Source organism: Pyxicephalus adspersus, chromosome 4 (genome assembly GCF_032062135.1).
Source record: "Pyxicephalus adspersus chromosome 4, UCB_Pads_2.0, whole genome shotgun sequence".
In the NCBI taxonomy this organism is placed as follows: domain Eukaryota; kingdom Metazoa; phylum Chordata; class Amphibia; order Anura; family Pyxicephalidae; genus Pyxicephalus; species Pyxicephalus adspersus.
This window is the reverse complement of record NC_092861.1, coordinates 132,057,605-132,069,933: the sequence shown is the minus strand read 5'-3', so window position 1 is coordinate 132,069,933 and position 12,329 is coordinate 132,057,605. Positions and strand designations below refer to the sequence as shown.

Here is a 12,329-nt window from a genome sequence, read left to right as displayed (position 1 = left end):
TACAGATATCCAAAAAGATCATTGGTATCTATCTTAAACCGACCCAAACTTCCTATTGCTCAAGGAACCCCTAGCAACCTCTGGAGAAAACCCTAGGTTGAGGGAAACCTTGTTGAGAAACACTGACCAAAAGTCTACCAGGAACACACAGTCTGTAACCAACCTCTTGTTGTGTCCATAGTCCACTGGGGTTACATAGCACATTGTTACTCTTATTTTCTGTCCATAGTGATAACCGTTTTCACCTTAAATGGTGAGGATTATAAAGAATTATAACCTGCATATGGGATTTGTAACCATGTAAATGACCAAAACCACTTTTTTTTTCCAAAAGAAAAAGCACGTTTTGGTGTCAGAGTTAAACCATGAGGATAAAGGCTTCCGGGTATAAACTAAATTTTGTTCGAAGGTTCCCACAGTTCTCTGCAGTCCGAACAGAGCTATTGTGGGTGCAGGTACCACACACCCACCATTTTTAGATAACTTTGTTACAAACATCGGCAGTTTGACCTGAGCACAAAAATGCATAAAAAGCAATGTGTATGCAAATCTTTTTTTCTTGTAAGGTTTTTGCTGAACATGCCCTGCCCCCTACTACACCGTGAGCTTCTTCTTCAGTAGATCAAGATGTAACCCTCCACTTGGAGTCAAGATGGGTCATTAATTTAGAAAACCAATTAGTTGTAGAATTTCTGAACAGGTTCCCTTTAGGTGTGTGCTAGGCCAAAATACATTGTCTTAGATTGGATAGATTGGAGTTACAACCCCAATCATTTTTTACAGCTATCAGGGGATCTGTTGGATATATTTATCCTCATATATATTTATCCTAATGTTTTTGGAGCATTTTGTCTTCCTTCCTTTCTTTTCTGCTGCAATGATAATAGCCAATAGAGAAGACTAAAAGGGTAAATCCCCTCCACTGGGGCACAGCCACCAACACAGGAAAGGACTAAGGGCAAGTGTTCTGGGGATTAAATGAACTTTAAGAGAAAGTTTGCTGATTGCCATCCTTCTTTCTGTGTATCCATAGGATACCTATTTCTCCTAAATGTTGGTTAGGTGAGTGCTGGATAGGTGGAATGTAGAGTGTTTATTCCTTCTGGATTCAGGCTTTCATGGTTACTCTTATCGTAATTACCTTCCTGATATTGGATTATGACTGATCAAAAATCTGACTCACTATGCTTTCTCATAGTGCTTACATCTTCCACAGAGTAAAGACCTATTCATGCAGCTTGTGTTATATATATATAATACTAAATAATCAGTGTACCCAGGCCTTATTTCTTCAGAACATTTCTTTTGTGCTATAGAGGACTTTATACAGGGCAGAGCTTTAAACAACAAGATTGTATTTAACATTACAATTTGTATTTTTTTTTTATTATAACTGAATTTGTTTAGAAATTTATTAATCCCATCAAAGAAGAATGACCACTTTTTCATTGTCTAAAGTCAGCAGGCTATGTGACAGAATTTCTGTTTGTTTATTGTCACAGATCAAAGTGCAATGGTAAGCATGCATACAACAAGCATGCAAATAAAGTGTAGGTGATATTATTATTATTATTATTCAGTATTTTTATAGCCCCAACATGATATGCAGCACTTTGGGAAGTCCATAGTCATGTCACTAGCTGTCCCTGAAAGGGGCTCACAATCTAATGTCCCTACCATAGTCATATGTCTTTATTACAGTCTAAGGTCAATTTTGGGGGGAAGCCAATTAACCTCATTTCATGTTGTTTTTTTTGGGGGGAATGTGGGAGGAAATCAGAGTACCCAGAGGAAATCCATGCAGAAACAGGAAGAACCTGCAAACTCCATGCAGATAGTACTCTGGCTGGGATTCAAACCTGGGACCTAGCACTGCAAAGACCAGAGTGTTAACCACTGAGGCAATATTTTCCTAAATTAGTTATCTGCTTTTGTTCAACAATGAGCATACAAATTTTAATGGTAATGTAAGTGTGCTTAGTACTCCTAATCTTTCTTTTTGGAATATTGATGTCTTTATGTATTTTTGTGATCGGCATGCTTTTACAGGTAGGTGTGGATAAAGATAGGCAGATATTAAGGCAGTATGCCTAGTCAGAGCCAGCTTATACCCTGATCTCCCTTCTGATGGGTGAATGAATACCATGAACATTGAAAGCGAACAGTCAATGTCTGGACAATTGTGATTGGCTGTTATGAATTACTGCATTCTGCCCACAGTTTTTTTCTTGCCTTTGGCTTAGATGTTGTTGAAGAGTCTTTGCCTGTAAAACATGTGATTAGTGTCTTGTCATTTATTTTCTTGCACTGTCTCCTACTTTTTAGGTAACACGATGTATCGTTGAAGTCTTGTCCAATGCTTTGGCTAAACCTAATGCACCACCCATTGACCCAGAATGTAAGGATATCCTTAAAAAGAGTAAGTATCAAAACAGACATTAATTAAATAAATTGGACTTTCAACTGCCAGCTTTCATTTCTCTATAATGTTAGATTTTAGTAGATGCTGTGTGCAGAACCAAGCTCATGTTGGATACCGCTGTGCACCTAAAAGGATCACTGCTGATCAAACAGAAATATATCAAAAGAATAAAGTATTTCTTGCAGTACTTCCATATATGTTTTATTTACTTTTTGTGCTTTAAAAAAATCACAGTTTGAAAGCTACTGCTTTCTTTGATCAATATATACCTGTTTGTGTAATTAGGATTCTGGTATTACACACAATGGTTACTCAAAAATGATGGTAAAATCTGTTGGATTTTTATAGATCTAAACATGCACAAAATGTATTGCCAGCTGAGCCCTTACTGTCCCTAAATGCAATACTATTTATGGGCCTAACCGAAAGAACAAGGGGCAAATTTATAAATTAATAAATGTGACTTTCACAAAACATTCACTGGTGATAAATCAATCACTGGTATTTAGGTAACATGCACCTGGAAAATTCACCTGCAGTAAATTTTTGGAATCATAAATTTTTTTTTACATCCCCAAAATTGTACCAATATTTATTTGGGTTGAAATAGTAATTGGCATTTTCATAAAACAAGCAACAAAAACTGACTTTGAGCCTGTTGGGTTGCACATAATATTTATATCAATAATGGACAGAGGCACTAGAGAAAGGCTCTTTGTAGAATCAATTTTTGGAACATCCCCCCCCCCCCCCTTTCTTTCAACTACTGGTCATGTAACAAAACATATTCTCTTTATCAATTTAGCCTGGAATAAATGTGAGTGTTGTTTAACTGCTAATGAGAGTTAAAGGATCTGAGCATCCATATGACCAGCACCTAAAAAAACTGGGCTCAGAGGGAGCCTTCGTCCTAATGAAGCTGCCCAATGTGCACAAATGGTTCTTCTTTGTTGAAGATGCAGGTCTTTAGATTAATAGCACGACCATCAATGTATTTACGTTGTTTCCATTTCCAGCCTTTGAATTAATTGCTGCAGCTATGGCTGAAGATTTAAGGACAAAAGAACTGTTTTATAGGAGTGCCAAAAGTACAGTAATATTGAGAAAAACTGACCCTTAGCTTCCTCATCCTAACCTTTTATAAAGAGGAGAACTTCTCCTACTCCGTGTTTTGTAGGCACATTGTTTGTATGCATTGCAGGTCACATTTGCACTGCTACACTCCCCGGGGAGCTTTCTTTTAGCCCAATGTTTCTCATCCAGGGTTCATCCAGAGGTTGCTAGGGGTTCTTTTAAATGCCCACACTTTTTTGGCTTGCAAGCTTTTAAAATGACCAAGTCAAAATTATCTACCAACAATAAAAACTTGGACTTAATAACTCCTGTGTGCAATAGAGTTAATTTTGAAAGGCCGGGCTCCGCGATCTACTTGCGTTGCCTTTGCGATCTACCCGTAGATACCCGAACTGATACCAATGATAGTTTTGACTGATCTGTTAGGGTGATAATCTTCCCACTGGCCAGCAATCTAGGAAGCATTCTTCTCAGTGTAATATATACTGTAATATATCATGAGCTGTGGGTATAGTAATTCTAGCAGGGGTTCCCTAAAACCTGAAAGTTATTTCAAGGGTTCCCTTATGTTAAAAAGTTCAAGAAAGGCTGTGTTAGTTGTGCCATTGTGTGCCATGATGAGAAGAATGTTGCTTCAAGAGCTAACAAAACCCTAAACTGAAAATAACATTATAGCATTTCACACTGGAACCTAAGTTGAACATTCCAAGTCTACATTACTCGTAATAAGATGTTTTTCAACACAGTTTCCACTGAAATGTAGCTCTGTAAAATGATGAGCAGAATTTTACTCTGTATCCAGGTTACGTTGCCACCTTCATAATCAAACATGCACCCCCCTCACTGTGAAATTTAGTTGGCACGCAATAATCAACTTTGTTCAAGTGAGTTTTAAAATGTTGAAATAATTAGCTTCATTGAAATGCGCAGAAATGTAGCCGAGTCATTACCAGTCCTGTTAATAAAGATGCGCGCTGAACTAATTAAAAAGCTGGATAGTGTTTAAAAATGAGCTGTAGAATTAGTGCCACCATTAAACAAGCTGATTTTTATAGAAGTGTAAGGATTAGGTGAAAAAAGCAAAACACAGAAAATAGCTTTTCAGTTGGGTTCCATGGTGGGAGTCAGGTTGCAACCCTACGCCCATGTAAGAATACGACAGATTGTTTACTTGTATAATTCTCTATTTGTTTACTAAAAGATACAGCAAGGTAGATTCTGAATCATGCAGGTTTACTAGCACCTTCAGAAAAATAGGAAGGTATTAAAAGGGGATAACTACCTTCAGAGACTATGGACCATACTAATACTATAGCTCAGGTATAGCAAAGTGGTTAAAAGAGTAGAAGAAGTTATTAAATGTCTCTTAGCATGCAACTACACAACTGTGTCAGTAGGCCAATTAAAAATGAGCACCTAAAAAGCTAGATGCTGCAGAGAAATTCATTTTACAATTTGTACAACAAAACATTTTTACATTACACATTTAGGGACATAAAACTGATTCTGAAACCTGTGGAATGCAAATAGACAGGCCAAAAAATGGAGGGGTGGGAAAAGACACTGAGCTAAAATTAAGTTTTACAGCAAAGCAGTCACCAATCGGTGGTCCATGGCTCTAGTCGGTGCGCTCCCCAGTGGGGTCAGGGGAAGGACCCTGCTGGAGAGGCGCACCGACCAGAGCCGCAGATCATGTGCCCCGTATGAACACAACCCGCCCACACAACCTGGGAGTGGGAGGGTTCTGGCATCATGACGTCACTCTGGGGGAAGTTTCTTCTCCTTTGAGTGCCACACGGCTCCCCACACATGCGCGATCTGTAGTCTGTAAATTTAGTGGTCCGTGAGGTCCAAAAGGTTGGCGACCACTGATACAGCAGGTATGGAGGTATGGAGGAATTTAGGACCCTTTCACACTTAGTTGAAAACCATAGCTGTTATCCAATCCCAGCCACCCCCTTCAACTACTATGCGTTCAACCACAGAATTTGACAACTATTTTGTAGTGTGGTTCTTTCTCGAGAGAGGAACTCCCATGTAACCAGAAGCAACTTTTCCAAACAGCACTTGATCCATTGTAACCACAGCTGCATGCATAAATTGCTTCCCTATTGCTTCTATTGCATTGAATGGCAACTGTTAGGGGAACGGTGCCTGCGGTAAAACGTTGCAGTCAACCACAAATCTGAAATGGTCCTTTGTGTCCAATCCTCCTATAGGCAGTAATATACTCATAGGTTACAACAGAAAAAGTTTCAAAATAATGAACTTTTTAACATGGGGTAACCCTTGGAAATATTTTTCAGGTGTTCAGGCTAAAACTACTATATTCTCAGCTCTCAGTACATGTGAGGTAGTCAGTAAGAAGAATGCCTCCTACATTGCTGGCCAGTGGGAAGAATGTCGTCCTTACAGATAGCTAAAAAAACCATTGGTGTCAGTTAAACTCACCCAAGAGGTGCAAACTGCTCATTGTTCAAGGAACCCCTAGAAACCTCCAGAGGAACCCTGGCAGAGAAACACTGAATTACAGAATCTTCAGGTCTGTGGCCCTTAGAAAAAGGTTTTCTTCACATACTAACAGCTGTTCCTACATGTTAAACCAAACACTGTAAATCATAAAATAATCCAAAATAATAAAATTCCCACCAACAGATTTTCTGTCCTGATCTATGGCTGGGGGTGAGGGGTGTATTGGACGTTTTTCATTATAGTTGACAGAGCTTTTGTCTAGCGGATTGATACAGAGATAGTTTTCAGTTTTCAGAGATAGTTTCACAACGCGTTTATATCACAGGGCTGAGTCACCAGTCTATTAAATTTTATTGACAGAATGGTTTATTAACTTCCCATAATCCCTTGCAGCTCCGCATGGATTTCTGTGAGGTGGTACACAAAATAAATGCAGAAAATGGCCTTTCTGTTTCACATCCAACATTAAAGTTCAGATTTATATTTTTTTCTGTTTTGCCTTTTAAAGTGGTTTCAAACATGGAAATGTTAGTGCTTTTCTTTTGATAAATGAATTTCCCACTATTCCTACTAGAACATAAAGAGCACAAAAGTTCAAGGAAATAGAATATAAAGCTGAGGAGAATGGTGATAATCACTAGTAAACCCATGTGTTCTTTTACTTTAATAAAAATAGAAAACCTTACATGTTTTAAAAGGAATAATGGGACTCAACTACCAAAGCAATAGGAAAAACTGTAAATTGTGATATTCAAATAATACAGAGATCACTTTAACAGTCAGTACTGTCCAAACTGTAAAATGATGGTGCTTCAAAATATAATACAATGCATACTTTAAATTTAACAATTAACAAATTTCAAACTATAACAAAATAAAACATTGAAATAAATCATACAAAAGAAACATATTTTTTGTGCCCGCTCTTTGCCTTTTAAAACAGCATCAAATCTCCTGGGTACATAAGAACAAACCACAGTTCACACAATGGGCCTGATTTATTAAAGCTCTCCAAGACTGGAGAAGATAGACTGTGATGGGAGAACGCGGGTGAGTGACGCAGCAAACCTGGAATGGATAATTTGCTATTGGTTTTCAATCCTGGACCAGATCATTTCCAGATTTGCTGGATCACCCAGGTTCTCCCATGATAGGCTATCTTCTCCAGTCTTCGAGAGCATTAATTAATCAGGTCCAATTGCCTTGGTGTAAGAATGGCTAAAGAAACTTTTTTGGCACAGAGGATTCTAGAAGAGGACTGGAAAAAGGAGTCAGGTTTGGGAAGGTTAGTGTAGGTTTTTGGTTACAGAGATAGCTAGCGTGAAAATTACAGTTAGGGTTACCAACAAAAAAATATATGTTTCTTGTATGTCTAGTTCAATGCATAATGAGTTGTCATTGTACTCGTGTTAGATCAAACAATGCAATTCCATGGCTCTAGTTATATTTACAGAGATCATACAAAGTTTTGGAGATGTATCTCAACTTCTCACTGGAGCTCAAAAAAATGACTCGCCACGTTTCACAGCTTTTGCAGCTGCTTTATCAAGAGAAGTACAGATAAACATGATAAATTGATGGGATCATGGGATAATGGCCAGATACTCCAATGGCACCAGGTATACAGATATGTGAGTCGTATACAAAAAGAATTCTGGGGCTGATCATCAACTTAAATATAGTTGTAGGGGTTAAATAATAGGTGAATGGCATCCCACGTGGCAAAGTCAATCCAATTTGTCAGGAAGTAGTTACCCTTATTGCAAATACTGTATGTTAACATTTTGGTTAAAGGTTATTGTTACGGTTACTGATGAAAGGGAGGAAAAAGAAAAGAGAAGCAGTAAACCAAATCATGAAGAATGAAGAGACTGGTTTTGAGGAAGTGAAGTCATCATAAAGAACCACAAAATAGTCGTACAGAGAAATAAATATCATACTGTAGGGCACAAAGGCCACGCTTTGAAGAAAACTTTCTGAAGCCATTTGATAAGCACCAAACTGGAAGGGTTAGTGTGAGAATTAGTTACAAGAAAGGTTAGTATGATGTTAGGGTTACAATGGATTTAACAGGGGTTACTATGTGTGGGGGGTCTTAGGATAAGGTTTTACGTTTTCAGAAAGCAGCTTTGTGCCAAAAACTTTGAGCACCAATATAAAATATTTCAGAAAATACTCCTTTTCTGAAAACCCTCCATCCTTAGCCCACTATTGTGTGGTAATTTATTAAACAAATTCCTATTACACTTGACTTGACACTGCATTAGAAAGGTTGCTGAGCCCAATATAACTGCCAGAAAGATGTGTTGAAGCACTGGGAAATTTCTGCTTACCCGAGCTTCCAAGCCTCATAAAAAGTTATAGAAAACACTACTGGTAAATTGGTGTACAGGCTGACTTAAACAAAGTTAAAGTGCTTTTATATTGCAACAGCAGTTCACTGAATTATTTCCTTGTTTGGAGCTGCTTTAAAAATTCTGTGTGTGGACAATTATTCATTCTAATATATGGCAGTTCTGGTATGTGTACTTCTTTTGTATCATCCGATGTTAGTTGTGGATGGTGTACTGGATTATCTGTAGTAAACTGTTATGTTTGATTACATTTGATAAATGAATGGAATACTTGCTTATCCCATGATTTCAAATAATGTCTTTTAGGCAGCAGACACAACCAAGATGAAGAGAGAGGTGAAATAAAACAGTATGAAACAAGAACTATTACGGATCCTGGAGCCTCAGATGACCAACAGGACAGCAAAGAAGATGATAAACGGAGTCCAGATTTACCAAAAGAAGAATATGAAGATAAGCGACATCATGCAGAAGCTGAAAACCGAGAGGGAAAGGAGGAGGAAAAAGTAAAAGAAACAGAACAATCTGATGAAAAAGAGGAAGGCACGGGGCATTCTAAAGAAAGAGTCTTTGCTGAAGGTGAGGATGATGAAGATGAAGAACGAGGAGATCACAAAGACAATTACAAGAAAGAAGATATGGAAAAAAGAAATAAATACCATGATGACTCACATGAGTCTGTGCATGACATTTTGGACAAAAGAGCTCATCACACATCCAAACACACAGAAGAAGAAAATGAAGACAATGTCAGGAACTTAGAAGAAATCATAAAGAGACACCCTCCAAGCAAAAGCTGGAAGGAACAACTTTTGCAGCCTGACAAATTGTATTCTATTCATTCCAGTGAAGTGCCAGATGAAAATGATGAATGGGAAGAAAAAGAAAAAAGAAGCAATAAACCAAATCATGAAGAACTTAGACAGAGACTGTTTGGTTATGAAGAAAAGCGAAGTCACCATGAAGAACCAAGAAATCATCTTGCAGAGGAAAAAATGTCATATTCTCGGGGACAAAAGCCACACTTTGAAGAAAACTCTTTGGAAAACCGTTTGATAAAAAATTATTTTGACAAGAGGTCTCATCATGACAAAGAAAGTTTGGAAGAAGTAAGAGAGAAGAAACACCATCACCAAGACAGTGAGGAAGAGACAGAACACCATGACAGCAGTGAAGAAAGCAATGAGAAAGAACTGACTGGTCACCACTATGAAGAGAAAAGACAACATGAAGAAATAAAGAGATGGCCAAGTCAACAAAATTCCAGATTACATTATGAAGAAAGTAATGAAGATAGTGAAGAGAGTGAAGAAAATATTGAAAAGCGGCATGAGCATGAACAAGAAAAAGAAAATTTCTATAGAAAACTAAAACATCATCTCCAGGATAGTAACGAGGATGAACCATACAGACAAGAGAAGAAACAAGACGAGAAGAGGTACTACATTGGTGAAGAAATGGTGGATGGGATGAAAAGATATTATCCAAAGTTGTCTGAGGAGAAAAACCTGAGACAATATGAAGATAGCAGGAATCATCATTATAAAGAAGACACCGAAGAACCAAATTTCCCAGACAATGAAATGTACAAACAAAACTATGCTGAAGAAGAAAGACGGTCTTTAAATAAACACAGACTTACCAATGATCCTTTGAGGTGGCAGAGCAGGTACTTTGATGATGTGGACAACAGTGAAGAAGACAAGAAGAGAAGCTTACAGGTCAAAAACATTTTTCCAGACTATGGTGACTACGATTTATGGGGTAAAAGGCAATTTCTTGAAGATGTTAACCATCAATACGGTGAGAACAGAAACCCTGCAAAAACACACAAGTATGAAGAGAAAAGAGAATACGATAGGATGGATGAATTGGCTCAGCTCCTAAATTACAAGAAAAAGTCTGTTGAGTTTCCTGATTTCTATGACTCCGAAGAGATAAAAAAGCGTCACTATGATGAGAGAGGGAAATTCAGAGAGAGGCCATTAACTGAAGAAGAGGTACATATTTCAATATATTAATATAATAATCATGTGTGTAATTAGGCATGGCATAGCAGTCAATGCATATATACATTAATTAGATTCAACACTAGAGGCCAATTTGTGTTATCTGAAGCCTCTGCTTTATCCCTGGCAGCATCGGTTTACCTTATTTGACCTATGCTGTTTGGCACCAAGTGATGAATTAAAAAATATAATCACTGTCTGGCTTGTGAGACTTCACAGACCATTAACTAGATGACTTGCAACAAAACAGAATAGAACGACTTTAGATATAAACCTGCTCAGCCATGGTAGTATAATGTAGATTGATTGATTAGAAATTAGAGCTTATAAATTAGATTGTAAACTCTTCTGGGCAGGGTCTTCTCCTCTTCTTGTGCCACTGTCTGGTTTTTGCAACCCCTATTTAATGTACAGCACTGCATAATATGTTTAATAATATGAAGAAAAAAAGCAATACCCCATAAATATGTAGACCTAGGACCTTAATAATATGACTTTGCACATGTATTATGTTCGAGTTTGCAGATCTCTTTTCTTGCAATAAATTAAAAAAAACTAAAATTATATGGTGCTGATTTAAGAAATTCTAAGCAAAGCAGATGAAAACAAAAGCTACTGCCCACAGCTAGCAATCAGTTTTCTGTTTCCAATGAGACAAATAATCTATTTGATGTGCAGCACCTCTATATGGCTTCAGGTTTCTTTGCTTCTAACACATTATCCTGATATCTAATCTTTTAATGTTATCTGAATTATTTTTCCTTTGCTTCAAAAAAAAGAGAGCTGAAAGGTATAACCGAATGTCCTATTTATACCTGTATATTATGTAATCAACCATTATAAATTATTACTGATGTAGATATTTTTTACTTAATGCACTTCATAAATAAGGATAACAGTGATGATGCCTTATTAAAGTTAAAACTGTTCCCCATGCCAACCATTTATATTCCTGTGTTGTTACAAGTACATTTTTTCATTATTATTCACAAAGTATATTGTGTTGCACTACATCTTAACCAAATGGAAGAAAATCTAAAACCAACATTGTTATGTCAGTTGAAACCCAAGTCAGCTCATTTTTCAATGCCCCATTGGGAGAGATTTTCTTATCAATAATTTGCTGCATGTGTCATCCAAAGGCTAAAGGATTCATGTGTGGGTGTATTCTGGATGTAGCTACTACCTGTGAATACAAGAAAAGAGTATGGATTTACTTGTATGACATAACACCAATGGTGTTTCAAGAACATACAAGGTTCCCCATTGTCAAGACAACAAACCTGCAGTATCTAAGATTGTCCATGGTGGAGCTCCAATTTGGAAGAGCTGTAATTGGGCACAAACCCCAACTATGCCATCTTGGAGTGCCAGGGGTCTTAGCCTGATTCTATCTCCTCCATATTAAGGTCTGGGACATTTTTAAAGGTTGTAGGCTCAGATCTGTAAACGACACATTGCAGATTGAAAGTCGCCCCTACTTTTGCTGGTGCTTTTAAAGCATTGTCAATTAAAATTGGATGAGCTATGGATTAGCCCTGACATGAACATGGTTTTGGTAAAATACAGTATGTCAAAAAATCTGTATTTAAACTGAAATGGTAATCTAGTGCTCATGGAACAAAAGTCTACAAAAATATTGATGTATTCACTTTTATGGTATAATAAAATACTAATAAAAACACTAGAATTGATCTCTCTTGATGTGAGGAACAACACAGTAATCCAATGCACATGCAATGATGCTTTTACAGTGACCCATCCAAATAAAACATAACCTTATAGCTATAGACTTTTTTTTAATAGCCAATTGGATAAAGATTCTGCAACATGTTCATTAGAGATTATGTAAAAAAATGGTAACTTGTAGTATGTTCAAGATTTTACTAAAGTTCTATTTTCATTTTATGTATTTTGGAACTGTTATGTAAGGGATGTGGGATCATCTATTTATAAAGCAGGGAATCTGGTGGAGAGTCATTTGCTTTACCTGTATGA

The 12,329-nt window shown here is 37.2% G+C and overlaps 1 protein-coding gene across 1 annotated transcript in view; it reads left to right on the top strand.

Annotated features, from left to right (window-relative positions):
- The window catches only part of CHGB (chromogranin B), a 34,951-nt gene that overhangs the window by 21,662 nt on the left and 960 nt on the right, over nucleotides 1-12,329 (top strand). Inside the window, exons 3-4 of the mRNA XM_072409654.1 lie at nucleotides 2,326-2,419; nucleotides 8,629-10,322. Of these exons, the coding sequence (XP_072265755.1) occupies nucleotides 2,326-2,419; nucleotides 8,629-10,322 (1,788 nt within the window). The remainder of the gene's footprint in view (nucleotides 1-2,325; nucleotides 2,420-8,628; nucleotides 10,323-12,329) is intronic.